Source organism: Ursus americanus, chromosome 19 (assembly GCF_024610735.1).
Source record: "Ursus americanus isolate L20-20 chromosome 19, mUrsAme1.1.p, whole genome shotgun sequence".
Classification (NCBI taxonomy): Eukaryota; Metazoa; Chordata; class Mammalia; order Carnivora; family Ursidae; genus Ursus; species Ursus americanus.
Genome location: NC_142145.1, coordinates 10,892,508 through 10,911,060, shown reverse-complemented (window position 1 = coordinate 10,911,060; position 18,553 = coordinate 10,892,508). Strand labels below are relative to the sequence as shown.

Sequence of the window (18,553 nt, the reverse complement as noted above, 5' to 3'; positions counted from 1 at the left end):
TTAAAGTCCCCTTACTATTTTGTATTACTGTCAATTTTTCCCTTTATGTCTGTTATAATTTGCTTTATATATTTACATGCTCATATGTTGGGTGCATAGATATTTACAAATGTTATATTTTCTTCTTGGAGTCAGTTCTTTTTAAAGTGTATTTCGTCTAATATGAGTACTTCTCCAGCTTTATTTGGATGGAATATCTTTAGATCTAAAGTGAGTCTTTCGTAAGCACCATATAAATTGGTCTTGTTTTTATCCATTCAGTCACCCTATGCCTTTTGATTGATTCATTTAGTCCAGTTACATTTAAAATGTATTGATAGGTATATGCTTGTTATTTTACTGTTTTTATAGTTCTTCTTCTCTTGATCTCTTGTGGTTTGATGGTTTTTGGATTGTTAGGTTCTTTTGTAGGTTTGGTTTTGGTTACCATGAGGTTTACCTATACCAACATTATATACATATATAGTAGTCTGTTTTAAGCTGATAGTCAATTTCCAATGCATTCTAAAAGTACTATGTTTGTACTCTCCCCCACACACATTTTATGTCCTGATATCATACTTTACATCTTTTTCATTTAATTTTCATACGATTTTTAAGTGGCTGATCCATTGTCTTTATTTTTTAGTTAATGGCCTTTTCCACTTAAAGAGGACATTTTAACTTTTCTTGGAAGTCTGGTTTAGTGGTGATGAACTCCTTGTCTGGGAAGTAGGGATCTTGGGCACACTGTGCTGGGGCTTAGTGGGATGGCTAGAGCTAGACCAGGTTTGACCTGGGTGGGGGGGGGGGGGTGGCTGCTGGGCACGCCATGCTTGGGGCACCTTGGCCAGGGACGCCAAGGTATGTTCCCCCAACACCTGCAATTCTTTATCATGAAACCTGTGTATTTCTTTTGTGGCAGTTATCACGATTTGCTTTGCTCAAATTTAAGAACATCTTGAGAGTACTGATCTTAATTTTTCTTTTTTTAAACCAATGTATTCTTGGGGCCTAATGTAGGAAATGTAGGAGGAAAAATATTTTGGAATGAATTTGTAAATAGTATTTATCACATTCTGTTCATTTTCCTCTCTTTGCCCCATATTTTAAGCTTCTCTAGAATAGATTTGATATCTCTATTATATAATTCAAATTTTAGCAAGATCCAGAGGAATAGGGACTATATTAAGATTTTATTATAGAAATTTATCATATATGACCTGTTATTGTGCTTACTATACATATGTATTTTTAATTTTACAAATATAACTCAATCTTTATAAGATAGTTTCTATGAGTTAAGTTCTATTATCCCCATTTTGAAGAGGAGGAAATTGAGGCAGGGCAAAGTAAAATATCCTATCTAAGCCCACATATTCAGGAAATAGAGGCAAGGAGTCAGTGTAAATGTGGGTTTAGGCAAGGGATTTGAGGTACACTCCAGGAGTTACACTATATAATAATTGGTTCATTAAGGTAGTGAGATGAGCAAGAGGTAAATACAAGGAGAAAGTTAAGTTAGAGTCCAAGATGACCTGGAAGTTTCTGGTTTGGGTATTCTTTTGAGAAAAGAACACAAGATAGAAACAGATTGTAGTTAATGGATTTAAATCTGCAAAGAGACATTTGGGCAGAAAGTGGTTAGAGTAAAATAATATATGGCAATTATAATTTTTAATTGTTACTAAGTATTTACTATATTCTAAGCAGTCCATATGTTTTTATTATCAGTAATTATGACTAGTCATTTATGAATATGGTCTGACTTTATTCAGAGAGATAGATGGGAGAGTTATATGTCAGAGACCTCACCAATTGCCATATATAGAAAATAGTTGAATTCCTGGGTTTTATTGAGCTCATGTTGAAAGAGTATTGGGTGAAAAAATTTGAGGAACATTTACCCTAGGTATTACCTAGAGAAGAGAGACCACCAGACCATAATTTGAAAGGAGAGAGTGAAATGTTTAATTTTAAAATTGTAAGAATTCCTGTAATAGTCCATTAATTCGAGAAAACTCACCCATATCATGTTTCCTGGTTGAAGTCCTGTGTCAAATATGATAGTCATGCCATGTAAACTAAGGGCTGACTGGTACCCATCGGATTGGGCAGATGTTAACAAGACCAGTGGTGATCTTAATCTGACGGGAAAAAAAGAAAAACTCAGATTTAGTTTCAGGGCAATCAGGATATAAGAATGTGGAAATATGAAATAGGCTACTTTTATAAAAAGAAAAGTCAGTAAAATTGAGTGTAGTTGAAGATAAATCATTGGAAAATTTTCAATGACCTGTTTTTTGGTGAAAGTATGGAACTCTGGTATAGCTCCAGGCATGGAGAAAGTGGTGGGAATTTGGAAGTGACACTGAAAGGAGTTGAGATGTTTCTCTATCATGGTTGTTTCTGATGTGAAGCCATCAAAGTTCAAGTTCAAAATTAAAATTCGTGAAAATTAGTGCCAAATGGAGAAAATGTAACAGTTTTAGTAATATTTATGCAAATAAACAGGATCAAAAGACAGTGAAGAGTTAAAAAGAAACAAAGTTACTGAAGAGCTAAGTTCTACTCCCACATGGATGTGGGTAATCACTTATAATAAATTGCTGAACTTGGATACAGATTGTACTAGCAGATTTTTCATTTAGAGTAGGTCATTTTTCAGTTACACCTAGTAGACACAGTAATAATTGTAGTTAATAGTTGTTTCACTGTTCAATATGTCATTTGGCAATAAAATTTTATAGTATACCTTAAGATCATACACAATTTAGATTTTCTAGTATTTTTGAATCTTTCATTTTATCCAGAGAAATATATTATGATTTGCAAGTGTGAACCACATATGTAATTTTAAAATTTCACGTAGCCTCATTAGGAAAACTAAAAAGAAGCAACTGAAATAAATGCTAATAACATATTTAATGCATTAGCCAACTATTATAATTTTAACATGTAATCAATAAAAATATAGTTTAACAATTTTCTTGAACATCATGTTTATTTTACACTAAAAGCACATCTCAGTTCATGTTTCAAATAGGGATAGCCACACTTCAAATGCTCAATAGCCACATGTGGCTAGTAACTACCATGTTGGATAGTGAAGATTTAGACAAACATTTTATTGACCAATAAATTCTGATTATTTATAGAGACCATAGAGAAAATAGGTGACAGTGGCTTATCCTTCAAGTCTTACCTCCATGTCATCTCTTGTGAGACTTTCTCTGAGCATCCTGGCCAAAGCATACCATCCCATACATATTTACCTAGCATGTGTTATATTGCTATATAATTATTGCATTATATAATAGTTACTTTTTCTTATATAAAATATTGAACTTCACAATGGCAAGAGTTATCTCCATATCTCCAACCCATACTTTATTTAAATCAACAAATAATTATTGAGTGCATATTTACTATCAAGTATTGCTTTTTGTGCTCAAGATATATCTATGGGGAATAAAATCGCTGACCTTATAGGGATTACAGTTGCAGAAAATCAATGTCCAGTAAAAAATGTTGAATTAAAGGAAATTTAGGTTTTAATTTTTGGTGGGTCTCTAAACAATAGGTTAAACTTAAAGTGATGTTTAACAAGTATAAGGTCTTGCAATTTGATTTAAAGCAAGAACCTTTTTATAGAGTTTTAGGATGCTTCTGGCTTGATAATAGTTCACATGACTGAGTGGTTTTAAATGAATTGACTCAAAATTTGAAATAAGGGAAATAGTTTTTCTTTAATATAAGTAGGCTTATCTAGCAGTGGTACCAATTTATATCACATCTGCAGAATTCTGCCTGCTTCTGGGGACCAAAACTGAATATTGAGAATTCAGACATTTGCAAGCTTAGAAAATCCAGTGCAAGGGATTCAGGATGACAATGAGGTATTGAATTCAGCAGCTGAGAATACACTGTAAGTGCTTCTGGAGCAAACTTGGATGACTTTTAAAGTGTCTGCTGTCTTTAAGAAATTAAGATACTTGATGGTGGCAGTTCATTGGAGAGGGGGCTTCTTAATTGTGGGGACCAATAATGTTGTGGTTAATCTCCAGGAAGTATGTTAGGTGGGACTGAAGTACTTTCAAGATGATTAAGTAAAAATGGACATGTATCAGTCACAGACCACAGTGATGTGGAGAATATAGGGGTCCACTACTTTATAGTATGCTATGGGTTTTACACTTCTATATATTTCTTTATCTTCCCTTTTATTTCTTTCAATTTGAGAGAATGGTGCTCTTCTGGTTTGCATGCTTCTTTGTGTCTGTACTTTCTCACAGTGAATTGCATTATGTTTTATACTGTATTTATCTTTGTAGATATATAGCTACCAAGTTTGAGCTGCTTGGATGCAGGGATCCTGTTATGATTTTGCCAATAACTAGCACTATTGCCAAATAACTGGGATACTCAGAAAATGTTGGAGGTTAAAGAACTGAATTCTAAAACAGAAATTTAAGTTAACAGTGTGCTTTTGCTGCCGCAGTTGTATTCTAATTGCTTTCTTAACATCTTAGCTTCCCTTCTTCCTATCCTAAGTCCACTCAGAATGATTTAAAAATACATATATATATGATACCATGCAGTCCTTAAACCAAGAGGTTATCTCCCACCTCTTAAATGTATTCTATGTATTCTTAAAAATACATATATACATATGATCATATCATGCAGTCCTTACACCAAGGTGGTTATCTCCCACCTCTTTCTTTACCACCCAGCCTTGTCATCTTTGCTAACTGCTTGATTGTGCCAAGTATAATCTTCCATGACACCTCTCCACCCCCAGCCTAGCCTCAGCCTTCAGGGACATGTAAATCTGCCTTGTGTGGGTCTGTTTCTTCTCCTCTAGACCTTTAAAAGATCATGTTTCCTTCTTTTGGAATAATTATCACAGTTCTACTTTAACATTTAATTCTCATTATTTAATAGTCTGCCCATTTCATTATAAGTTCTATGAAGAAGTGTGCTATGCTTTCGTCATACCTAATGCCTGTAATAAATGGTTAACACACATTTGTTGACCATATGTAAATTCATGAACAACCAACACATTGTTAAGTGCCACCTGTCTAATCTTTTCTGTCTCCACTCAGAAGTATCATCCATATGACAGAAAAGACATATGAGAAAAACCTCTTAAACTATATAATCTTGTGCTTACTTAAGCGGAAAATATTCTTTTTAATACAGGGATTATCTCCATAGACCCTGAAGAGCACTTAACACTTGTTCTACGTAAAGGTTAAATTTTATTTTTTATATGTGCTCATGTAGTTAGAAATTAATATTCTCCTAAGTCATTGAAATGTTAAATTTTCTAACCTTCTAAAACACTTCATTTTTCTCAGCTTCAGGCAAGATTGAGAAATAAAATAAACTCTATAAGATATTAATATCCTTAATAGGTACCGAACCTGTGTGCCGACACACCTATGGGTTCTTTCATGTTTCACTTGTACTGAGCACTATACTTGTCAAAAAGTAAGTTTATCAGTAACATGAAAATACATTTACAATAGAACATAAGAAATAACTGTTTTATATGTTAAACATAAAAACATAAAACAATCATATATATAATATATAATAAATGACAAGATTCATTATAATTAGAGGAAGGAAAGAGATTTGAGAATTTTGAAATATTTTGCCTAAATACGGATTTAAATTAAAAGAGTATCTATTACGTAATCTCTTACTCCCTTTCTAGCCTCATTCACTTTCAGGCCCATTTCATTTCTTGCATCCTCTTGCACTCGTTTCGATATTTGCTCCCCCTCAATTCTGCTTCCAAGCTGGGTAACAGATTTCTCATATTCCTGCCTCCACCTGTCCACCCATCATGATTCTCTCTGATACTCATCTTTCCATTCTCTCTGACTTCTCAAGAAGTATTATTTGGCCCCTGTTTCTTTCTGTTGCAATTACTTTTATTTTGGGGAGAACTATGTAAAAAGTTTCGGAAGCTAAAATCATGAATCTAAAATGTTATTCATCTATATGTCTTAAAATTTACTGATGTGTCTGTCTTTCTCTAAACTAGCAAATATCACTTGCACTCTCAGCTTGTATCTCAATTACCTTCTATGGAAGCACTGGGCTCATAGTGTCCTAGAGAGTGCAAAGGTTTGGGGCAGATGGAAGTAGAGAAGACTTCATTCCCACCTATTGCATTTCATTTCAATGACCATAGGCAGGTCTTTTCACATGCCTAAGACCACCACCAAACAACAACACACGTACCCTAGAGAACTACCCTGAGCGCCGAATGATAGGTCCTATTTGCAGACATTCACTTTTCACCTTGCTGCCTTTTCTGTCTCATTTAATCTTTAGTGCACGTGCCTTGCCGTATATTTGCTACACCTTCTACTTTGCTTGTTAACCTAATTTCATTGGGTTAGAGGAGAAATTTTGAGTTCACGTTCTTGGTTGGCAGGAGGAAACAATGAAAATTTCTCTTTGGCGCACAAAGAAGTTCCTGCCACTCTACTAACTCTACTTACATTATGCCCCGATCTCTCCAATTTACCTTGGGAACATTTGTCTATAATTATCACATGTGGTTAGACTCCGTTAGTTCGAGTTACTTGCCCAAGATCACACAGCTAATATGTGAAAAGGCTGGACTTCTATCCAAGGCCATTTTTTTTTTTTTAAAGATTTTATTTATTTATTCGACAGAGATAGAGACAGCCAGCGAGAGAGGGAACACAATCAGGGGGAGTGGGAGAGGAAGAAGCAGGCTCATAGTGGAGGAGCCTGATGTGGGGCTCGATCCCATAACGCCGGGATCACGCCCTGAGCCGAAGGCAGACGCTTAACCGCTGTGCCACCCAGGCGCCCCTATCCAAGGCCATTTTGACAACAAAGCTATATATTTTGTTTTCAAGGACCATGCCAGAACATTACAACAGAAAGGCTTTATTTAAGTAAGTACTTAGATTTTTTTTTAAGCAGATTGAGGTAGAGGATGAGATATGTCCCATCTAGTCATTGCTTGTAATTATTCTGAATTACAGTGACGTCCTTCTTGGCTTTATATTTTTTATTTTCAGATGTATTCTTAATGCCAAACTAAGATACTTGAAATATAAATATTTCAAGTGTCTTTTAAAAAACAGGCTGAGAGTAATGGGCCCTTTGGGCCTTTTAGATCTTCAAGAAAAAAAAGTTGGCTGATGTAATACAAAGGTAATTAAATATAATTCTTTATGTTTCGAACCCCAAAATTCAAGAACACTTTTTTTTAAACTTAATTCAAGTGCCCATGAAATCTGATGTGTTTCCAATTCAGCTTTCAGTCACCCATAGCCTGAGTGAAGCAGAATCTTTCTTAGTAGCGTATACTTATTAAAAATACAAAGAGCGTATTCAGATGGTTTAAACCCAAATAATAGCCAGTGTATCTGGTTTCCTTTGCTTTCCAGTACAACCCTGTGCTTTATTATTTATTAATTTTGATAAATCTGTCTTTGGCTAAGCGGAAAATCTCACATCCTCTCTCTCCAGGTAGAATGTGTAAAGACCAAGTTCAGTATTTCATCCTGAAAGTGAGACTCAGTTTACCATAGAAAAGCTTTTACTCTTCATATATGGCCTGACATACTGGGTTTTATTTAACAGTGGAGTTTCTTAGACAAGTACTAGGCATTTCTTCAAAGAACCTGGCCAAATGCTAAAATCCATTTCCTTCTAAAATTGCAGTTGTTAAATTAGACCTAAAACATTTATGAATGTCACTTTGCCTTTCCAGCAATTAAGGAGTTCAAAAAAAAAAAAAAAACGCTTTGTGTTGCATAGCTTTGAAATTATTATATTTATCCTGAACTGGCCCTTCAATTTGCTCTAGCAAATACTTCGGAGGTTGCCTTAAAGAGGGAGATATCAGTTCTGAACAGGTGTGGAAAAGGGTTTCTTGATGTATAAAAATGTCCTGTTTTAAAGGCATTTTAGCAATTTCAGCCCATCTGCTGTGATTCTGTCATGCAAGTAGATGGCCGACTCATTTCTCTTTAAAGGGCAGGAAATCTGTCAGTCAAGATCGCAGGCCTAATTTCACCATGATGGGGGGCAGTTGGTGATTTACTGGAACTGACCCTGTCTCCTTGTTTTAGTGTTGATCCTCCTCATCGTCACCATGAGAAGACGGAAAAAAGAGCCTCTCATTTTTGACGAGGAGCGAGATATCAGAGAAAATATCGTGAGATATGACGACGAAGGTGGGGGAGAGGAAGACACAGAAGCTTTCGACATGGCCGCACTAAGAAATCTCAATGTCATCAGAGATACCAAGACTCGGAGGGATGTGACTCCAGAAATTCAGTTCTTGAGTCGACCAACTTTTAAAAGCATCCCAGATAATGTCATTTTTCGAGAATTTATTTGGGAGAGACTGAAAGAAGCCGATGTGGATCCCTGTGCTCCCCCCTATGATTCCTTGCAGACGTATGCATTTGAAGGAAATGGCTCAGTGGCTGAATCACTCAGCTCCTTGGATTCCATCAGCTCAAACTCTGATCAGAATTACGACTACCTAAGTGACTGGGGGCCTCGCTTTAAACGACTCGCAGATATGTATGGAACCGGCCAGGAGAGTTTGTACTCATAGCCCCGGAACCTTAATTTGAAATGTACTGAAGAAAAAGTAAAAGCAAAAAAACAAAAACAAAAACACCCACTACGTACAGAAAATGAGAACTTGACTTACTAGAGAAAACGGTTGTAAATATTTCTCCATTTTTAACTGTTTAGGTTTTTGCCTTGGTGAAGCATATCTTCATTAGACTTATCCAAGGGACTGCACTGACCACAGACGTTGAGCATTTGAAGGCTTTTTGATAAAACGAAATGCTCAGTGGTTTGTGAATAGATAGCAACTCTCAGATACCTGCAAAGCACCTAACCTTGATGAGTATGTAGTGCCCTGTGTTGTCCGTGAACCAAGCGTGGCCTGTACATACCTTCACGGTACTGCCGGTGAGAAGAACAGAACACGATGTGCCATTGAAAAGTCCTGGAACTTCTTGCATATCAAAACTTGGGACAAATTTAATTTACAGTGTTGTTTTTAGCTTGCTAGGTCATAGAATCCAGCAGAAGTTTATTGCTGTTGGTTGGCAAATATATTTCATTTAGCAATATATAAATTCTTAGAAAATCCTCCCCAATCCTTCAATACAAGCCAATAAAATTTGGTTTAAGGCAACATAAACCGTTGTTTAGCAAATAAATTATGAAGTGTTCCAAATAAGAAAAAGGTAAATCATTCTTGAAGTCTGCAGTCGTTTTGAGATGCTTGTGTAGGTATGAAAAAAGTTGCTGTCTATTCATTGATTTTTATTATCTCTTCTGATTTATACAGGAGACTATCTTTCCTTTTTTTATCTGACACATGGTGTTCTATTTATTTTGGAGCTCCAATCTCCACTACATTCAGGTCCATCTGACTGCCTCATAGCATTAAGCTCATCAGAACATGCTGATTTTTCTCCAGTCTGAGCTACATGAGGGAAAGGAGGCATGGAAATGGAGAGAAAAATAGCAGAACAGTTGAGCCTTGCTGCAGTTCACATCTCCGAAAGGAGCACAGCGACCAGGACATATAAGTTGTTCATCTGAGCCATTAGAATGTACCAAACAGTGGAATAAAAGATTTGTATTTTAGAAAAAGATTTCAGAGAGAATTGAGATTTTTTTTTTTCTGATGCAAGAATTATTTTTGAAGGTCTATATGCTCCAAAGACTTTTGAGACTTTGTTTTCCCCAGCCTCTTTTGCTGTAAACATATTGAGTAAAAGACATTTTTTTACTATATCTTAATGTAACATTATAAATTTCAAAAATCCATCTTTAAATTCTGATGCAGATTTGTTCCTCAAGAATTTACCAAGCAATGTAGGATTTCTGTGCTGGTTTAGATGGGCGAAGTGAGGAGAGCAATTTCCAGTGATCACATGTGTTTAAGTTTGCGATGGGCTTCTTAGAATTTTATGATTAAAATAATCTTTCCACCTCTCTTTTTCCTAGAATAGTACTAGTTTAATGTGCATCTATTTCAACAAGAATGGATTTTTTTTCTTTCATTTCTCCTTTTAAAAATTATTTATTGGGTTCCTAGTAAATCTACAGGTAGTGGATACTGTATAGGAAATTACATTTTAAAAGTGCTTCTTTCTGAAAGACACTGGAATCAGACTATCAATATTTGGATTACATGAGGAGAAACCAGGATTCTATAAACCTACAGCTCATCTCTAGAAATACAGTACATGAAAGTGGCCTTCAGCTTCATCAAAATAAATAATTCAATAAGTCTGATTATCTGCAAACAGTCCTTTCATTTGAATGGAGTTTTGTAAACATTGTTTCAGGACTAGATAGATATGCTTCTTGCTGGATTAATATACATATATATGAAAAACTCGTAACAGTAAAAGGTTCTGTTCATGACTTTTAGTCACATGTGTAAGCTTTTCAAATAAAAAAAAAAAACACAGTACACTTACCCAATTCAATAAAAGCAGAGTGTGGTTCAGGAATTATATAGGTGTGAAATCAGCAAGGTGCTGAGAAAACAGTTTTGTAATAATCCCCTTGTTGTCTGCAGGAAGATAAAATAGTTTAGTACATTCGGATTATGATGTCAAAACTGCTGATTGTTGCACATATCACTAAATGGAGGTTTGAATGTATTTTAGAAAAGAAACATCACACCATTCACCTGGCTTTCTCTTGTTTTCAAGTATATATATATATATAATAGTATATATATTTTTTTCTTGTTTTTTTTTTTCTTTTCATATTTGCCAGTCATAGATTGGGAAAAGAAAAGCTCAAATTTAAATAAAGATTTGAAATTCTTGCATATACCCATTTGCTCTTTTGTGTGTGGACAATTACATCAATACAGTATAAACTTGATTCAATGGTATTTTTAAAAAATGCTTGAGATAGCTGAAAGAATGCCCCTAATTCAGATGAAATTTATATGAAGTACTCTAGCTAAGCTTACCTGTAATGGGGGTGAATTGGTTATTTTAGTTTTCTTTTTTCTTTCGAAATCTAATGCTATGTATGATTATCTCCATAGTACTTGAGACACTGGAATAGTTGATTGATAAAATCAATGTTAAACCTTGGTAGAACATTCTCCAAAAACATTTATATAAACAGCTATTATCTAGTTACTAAAATTCAGTGGTGTGCTGGAACCAGCTAGAACCAACTCCCAAGAACCAACGATACACACCTCTTCTCAACCGTCCTTCCAGAGAGATCATTTCAGTGAATTGAATTAGCCATGGGGTAGTAGCTAGGCCACCATGGAAATCAGCCAACACTACCTGTTTTTCCTGGAGAGCCAGTTGTTAAATGTTTACCAACATTTCACTGCTTAAATTGCTTTATAAAGGAAACCTTATGATTGAAAATATAGCATGAATGTAGAGAATATCAGATAATGACATGAAGGAATTTATGCTCTATTGTTCTACTAAGTATAGATGCATGTGATAGTCCCTGGTAGGAAGTCCTTGGAGCTACAAGTAGAAAGGAAAGGATCCACTTCATTGTAGAAAATGATGGCTTAATAATTTCAAAGGCAGACAGCAGTCTGGGAAGCCAAGAAATTTAAATATTTTCCATTTGTCCATATGGGGGCACCATTAGAAACTCAAGATGCACAAAGTAATGCATATTTTTGACATTTACATTTCTTAAAAATGTTTGTATTTTACTTGTTACTGTCCATGTCAAGAGAATATGCCCAAGCCCCAATTCTGAATTATCATTGCATGATTTTAGGTCAGCAGAAAGAATATGAAAACTCTTATTAAGAAAGTGGGCTTTTACAGATCAAGCCTAAATTATCATTCTGGATTCACCCATCAGTTTCTATGTTAAAGCAATACTCTAAGGAGACAGCAAGAAAAGATTACCTCTGTGAAGGCTATGAGTAGATCTTTCTATAAGCAGTTAGATGAAGCTGGTAAACTTCTTCCTTTGACCTGAAGCTTACACCTGAGGCTGACAGCAGCGTGGTCAGGTAGCTGCAGGACGCAGGACATAATCGTGTTAGGTAAGGATAGCTGACTTTTCACTCTGCCCTCTGAGAATGTTTTAAGTTATTTTATGGTATTTTTTATGGTATTATTTTATGGTATTACGCACAATTACATTTACTACACTAGATGATAAGCAGGCACTGGCAATTATTCTCATGTAAAAACCATAGTTACATAAGGTGTAATATTTGTGTCATGGCCCACATGCCCAAAGAACTCCGTGCAAATAGACTTGTTACTTATATCCAAATATACAATCTGAGGGAGCTTAAAATAAGTTCAAATATATTGCAAGAGGCAAAAACAATCTAAATATTTTAAAGTTTTTAAGTACTAGTTGTGAATATTAATCTTTAAACTTTCAATTTTGACATCAATTGACTTACAAACTGTTTTAATTAACCTAATTGTTTTTAAATCACTATTTAAAGGTTTATTTACTGTTGATCTAATTAAAGTTGGTTATAAGAAAGCTCCAACTTTTAACTCTTTCTTGTCAGGGATGGCTGGAGGCACATACGGTATATATGACAATTAATGGAGAAGGAAATTCATTTTGTTATTAATTATACAGTTTTTTAAATTATTAATAATGTAGATTATGTGTATATAGGATGGTGTATGAAAGTTTGGCAGGCAAAACTAATGCAGTATTGTTAGCTAATCAACAGAACCAAAAGAGCAAGAAAGAAGTAATAGCATTTACATTTTGTGTTTCAGAGGAGTGGGATAAGCCCTCAAGAAAAATGGGAGTTATTTGACTCTGATTTGGCAACCATTGTAAAGTACAATTCTAGGGGTAATTTTTCAAGCAAAAACAAGGCAGCCAGTGTGTGTGGCATTCTGGCACTTTTTCATTGTTATGCTAGCTTGTACAGGCTCAAAGTTAAACTGCAAAAGGTCATGTGCCTGTGTGTGTGTGTGTGTGTGTGTGTGTGTGTGTGTGTGTGTGTGATGGGGAGGCATTGGGAAGTATGTCTGAAGCAACGTTAAAATAAATGGTCCAAAATTATCTTATTAATGCCAATATATTATTGTCATTTGGCAAATTCTTGACAAGCCATGAGACTAGAATATCTGATATTGACTGAAGGGAGCAATATTTTATTGGCTTTAAAATTTTAATTTAAGGAGAAGGATTTTGGTATTAAAGAGAAAGCATTTAGCTGAACTATCTAAATAATTGCCTCATTTTATTTTTATTGTGTAGATGTGATCTCACTGTTCACACAGACTATGGAGTTTGAATTATTTATTATGGAATGTCACTGAGCTTTGGCCTTGACTCTCAGTGTGGTTACTACAAAGTAGCCCTGCTCTGTCGTTATAAAATCTGGGTCAGAAGCCAGTTCTAGCACATTTTTGCTATGCCCTGGATGCCATTCTAATTCTCTGAACCTTTATATCTTCATGATTAAAATTGAGTTAATTACTATCCTGTTGCAGAGGCTTGTGAGCTGATTAAGTCAAAGTGCTGTGTAAACTGCAAAATGATGTAAAAAATGTAAGGCTTTATTATGGAAAATTATGGAAATTATATAATAAGGTTGATTATATGTATTGTTATATGGTAAACACAGATAATATCTGTTTTTGGAAACATGCATTAAGGAAAAAAAAAAAGAACCATGCAATTAGTATCCTAAATTGGGAAAGAATTTTCAGAGATAATTGGCATAATTGAGTGAAACCACTACTCAAAAACAATCATTTTTGTAAGGTCTTTAAAGGTTGGGGTCTAATTCAAACCAATTCGGTCATTCATAAGAATTAAGGATATCAGTATGGGCAGGTAAAGAACAAGTATTTCCCACTCCTGATGCTGACCGAGTGGAAGATGAAGGTCTTTAGCTGACCCCAGCCTCGTTACAGAACACAAATATCCGGGAGCCAAGGAGATCTGTTGTAAGATGATAATGAATAGAAGTTATGAGATCTTCCAGACATCCAGAGGAAATAGAGTTTGGTTCTAGGGAGTTCAGAGTTTCCGTCAGTCATGAGTGGCATATGTATCATTAATAATTTATACATTTCAAAGAACTAAAGTACAATAGTATTGACTTAACATGAAAACTATCTTGTACCCGTGTTTTGATGACTTAAAAGTACTTCCAATATCTAACAGTAGCTTATTTTAGCCTTTTATAAATGAAGAAGCCATCAAAGATTAAAAAGTAATATACATAGGATACTATTGCTTTGTCAGTGATAATCTACTCATAAAATGAGTATTAATAAACTTCCTACTCAACTTTAGATATTAGTTATCTGATTATTGGAAGCTCATATGAACAAGCATTACAGACAAGTACATTAATAGCTATGTAATTACTGAGAATGTTGAGAAGTATAGCATACTCATACTCAAAGACATTAACTCTTACATTTTTATTGCATTAATTTATGAAATAATACTAATGGTTTTGATTTTTATAAGCCGTAAAAATTATATGCTTCGCTACTGTTTCATGCTGTATTTTTTTGTGAGTAAACACTATTTTTTTTAATATCAAGATCTGGCATAGACAGTATGTGATCAATACTTCAAAAGTAATCAACTTTTTAAAACAGATCACTATACAGCAGTTGCATTTTGCCTGTAACGACGTTTAAAGGAAAAAAATAAAAGAAAAAGGAAAAAGAACTTACTACAAAAATTCAATATTATGTTTCAAATTGCATATATACAATGAGCATACACACACACACACAATCTGAGGCTAAATGCTAAATTGGAGCTTTTAACATCTTTTTAAAGATAATTATGGCTACTAGATGCAATCTCTACAATTAAATTATGCAGGAATGCTGAAAAATGCTACTGCACATTCGTAAAGCTGTTCTTTACTATAGATTCCAGAATTTTTTTTACAAAAGTTAGAGAAATGAGTGATTCATATAAGTAAAATACACAGCATAACTTTCAATGAAACTATTAGTGCATATTTAAGAGGCTCTATTATATTAAAAAGAATTGGATCCTTTTTTCTGCAGTGTTTTTACTCACACAAGAGTCACTTGAATAAATCGACATAAAATAGTTTTTAAAATGCTAATTCAATTAACTGCAAAAATCAATCCTGAGAATGTAGTTCCATTTAGCCTTGGAAATGAGACATCAAGTAAAACCTTGAGTTCTGAATGTATGTCAGAACCTGAAAAGATAATTTTTGTTCAGCCCAAGCACTGCCTCTCAGGCAGCCAGTCTGCTGGAGTACTAACTATTTGAGATTTTTTTTTTTTTTGCAAATAAAGGAAAGTACCATTTCATAACTATGCAAGTGAATGGCTGTATACAAAATGCACAACGAATATGAATCAATTTGGGAAACCAGGCAGTGATAGTATGAGTGCTTGGTTTATGGCCATGATTCCTTGATGTGTGCTTTGCTGTGCTTAAAAATTTTAAGAAATTTTGCACATTAATTTACTACAGAATAAAATAACTTCCCAAATTCTTGATAAAACACCTGAGACTTGCAATGGCTAGTTCTTTAGTCCTCACTCTCAACTGTGACAGTAATACCAACTTGGCTTCCAATTTGTTCCTCCTGACCACTTGGTATAGAAAATGAATCCTGTTGTAATTAAAGTTCAATGTTTTCTTCTAAGTAACTGATTTTTATATAAAATTATCAATAAAAATGTTCCATTGATATGTCACTTTAAGTTTCAGAAAGATCAAATGTAATATGTGATTCCAGTTTTCTCACAAGCCCGTGGACTGCCCAAGGAAGGCATTGTTATAACTATTTCAATGGTGAAAAATTGAAACTCAGAACAATTTTAACTTATTCAAGGAGACGTGTGGAGTAAGTGGTAGAGAAGAAAAAAGAAAAATATTTTGCCTATTATAGTCTCTATTATCATAGACTTTCAAAAAAAAAAAGGTAGTGTTCTGGTTTGGGAGGATAAGAAGACAATTGAAACTCATTTTAAAATCAGGCTCTCCAATATTAATTAAGCTTTAGTTTCCTTACAAATAGTATGAGACTTCTTTACTCTTAAAAAAAAAAAAAGAAATCCTAATTGGGACAATGACATTAAATTGTGTTTCAAAGTAATGAGAAAACAACAAATATTTATATTGCCAGAAATCCAACACTTCAACGCTATGTTCCAATTTATCCCCTATTATCTCTCTGAAGGGGTCCATTGTCTTAAGAATGTACAATACCATAGCAATATGGCAAACTAGATATTCTGAGGGTCACCTGTCTGCAGATTTCTATACGTTTTACTGCACTGTTGTCTCTCGAAAGTGTAAGGAAAATCCTGAGAAGTCCTACACTTAATAAAAAGAAAGAAAGAAAGAAAAAAAAAAGTGAATACCATAAAGATGAATTGTAAACGGACAGGGTGAAGTCACCCTGTGACCACTGTCAACACAATGCTGAGCTCGTGGAAGGCAGCATGGTGCCTGCATTAAGCCAGGAGCCACAGAGGTATTCATATCATTTGAGGCCTGCTGTGCCTAGTTCCCAGATTATTTTCAGTCAAATATGAATGAACAATTAAAATCACCAGACACAGGAGACAAGCCATCATGAATGAGAAGTTTCACAGAACCCCCCAAGAACCTCCAATACTGTAATTATCAAAAACACAAAAGAAAAAGCCATGTATAAAATGTTTAAGGAAATCAAACTGAGAATCAAACACAAATAAAGACATTGCCAATGATAGAGGTATGCTTGCAGAGGAACCAAATTGTACATGAATTCTCTACATGAATAATATATCCTCTTTGAAGCTAGAAAGCAGACAGAGTACATATAACATTTGACACTGCACGAGAGAGACTCAGTAAACTAAAAGATAGATCAGAAGAAATTACCTAGGCTGTGACATGGGGAGAGGAAAAAGAGCTGTGATCTATAAAAGCATAAGGGACGAGGATAAAATGTGGGGGTCAGTATGGCTTTATCCATTGTGATCTCTGTTACTCAGACTTCCAGAACAATGTCCAATTGCCTTTTCCACTCCCATCTTTAAATGACGGGGTAACTTTACCAGAGGCCTCTGGTGCCCCTGACTTTACAGCAAGCTGTACACACTCTGCCCTTCACAGTTTGATTTATTCAGCTCAGTGATCCATTTAACGAATATTGTTATAAATGAAGCCTCAATTCCAGTGAAAATACATTGTGTACATTCATCAAAACTTGGGGCATACCTATGAAAAGTGAGCAGGATGCCTAAGCAATTTGAATTAAAGCCAGATAATTAAAAATAGGCTTAGTGTTTTAATTTATCTTTTCTCTCGAGGGTGTCTGAATGATTTCATCTGTGGTTACTGAAGATCAAAGTGCAACCTTACGTCTTTCATCTGATAGAGGGAGTTTGTTTAGATTGGACAGAAAGGACACAATATAATAAGGATGTAAGTGGCATAATGAAGATGGTCACTATTTTGCTTCCAAGTTCTCTTTCCCGCCCCACTTGACCTCCGGGAATCCTTTCATCAATGTGTTCTACAGCAAGAAAACACAGCCAGTTGAAGATTAAGTCATTCTTCAGCTCTCAGGTGATAAGTCAGTTACGAATTTGGCCCTGTACCGTGTCTAGGGGGTCATAGATGTATTTATTTATAAATTTCATTAAGATAATTGAGCTGAGCTTTGCTATTTCACATTTGGGAATAAAGTGGATTCTCTCAGTGCTCTTTCCAGGTAAAAATTACTGTTACTTTTTTTTTTTCTTTTGAGCATCAAAAGAGGGTCAGAGGTGAGTTGTGGTGTTACTAGAACTTGGTCTCATTAGAAGTTAATAAGGCCAGGGTTTATAACAGACACAGATCCCATAACCTTTGTACTTGAAGGCACTTATTTCCCTCACCAGAGAGAATAAATTAATAAAACTTAGTCTTTTAGTTCCTGGTGGGGTAGTGGAATATACATATGTCTATGATCATGTGGAAGAGACCAAAGAAAAGTCTCTTTGGTATAAATCTAAAATGGTTCATATTCACTTTCCCTTGTCTGAACCTTGGACTAATATCTAGCCTCTATATTGAAGATAATTAGTGAAATAGCATATAAAAATAAAAGATGAGATTATTTCTTTTTCTTAATATGCATTATACATTACTTTCATTATACATAATTATATCAGGGAAGGCTAAAATCACACAAATGCTCCTTAAGAAACATATTTATATGAAGTTAATTTTACTGTTACTGCACATATATTTTCTGAGGACATGTATTACCACCAGCATTTCACCTACAAGGAAAGTGTAACTCAAAGAGGCTCGATGAATTGGCCAATGTTCCAAAAACACCAAGTGATTGCCCAGAAACCTGAACTAGGCTAAGACCATTCTTTCTTAACACTATTATGATTGCTCATAATTTGAAGCTTAATACCATGATGCTACCATTTCACCTATAAAATATATATGTATTGCCCTTCCAAGAGATAGGTAATTAGAGGTGATTAAAAGTTATTGTTTCCCTCTAGGTTAACATGCGTCCAGGTGGGGGCGGGGG

The 18,553-nt window shown here is 34.8% G+C and overlaps 1 protein-coding gene across 1 annotated transcript in view; it reads left to right on the top strand.

Annotated features, from left to right (window-relative positions):
- CDH7 (cadherin 7) overlaps positions 1 to 10,512 on the top strand; it is a 107,112-nt gene extending 96,600 nt beyond the window's left edge. Inside the window, exon 11 of the mRNA XM_045790371.2 lies at positions 8,115 to 10,512. Coding sequence (XP_045646327.1) covers positions 8,115 to 8,608 — 494 coding nt within the window. The 3' untranslated portion in view covers positions 8,609 to 10,512. The remainder of the gene's footprint in view (positions 1 to 8,114) is intronic.
- The last annotated feature ends 8,041 nt before the right edge of the window (positions 10,513 to 18,553 follow it).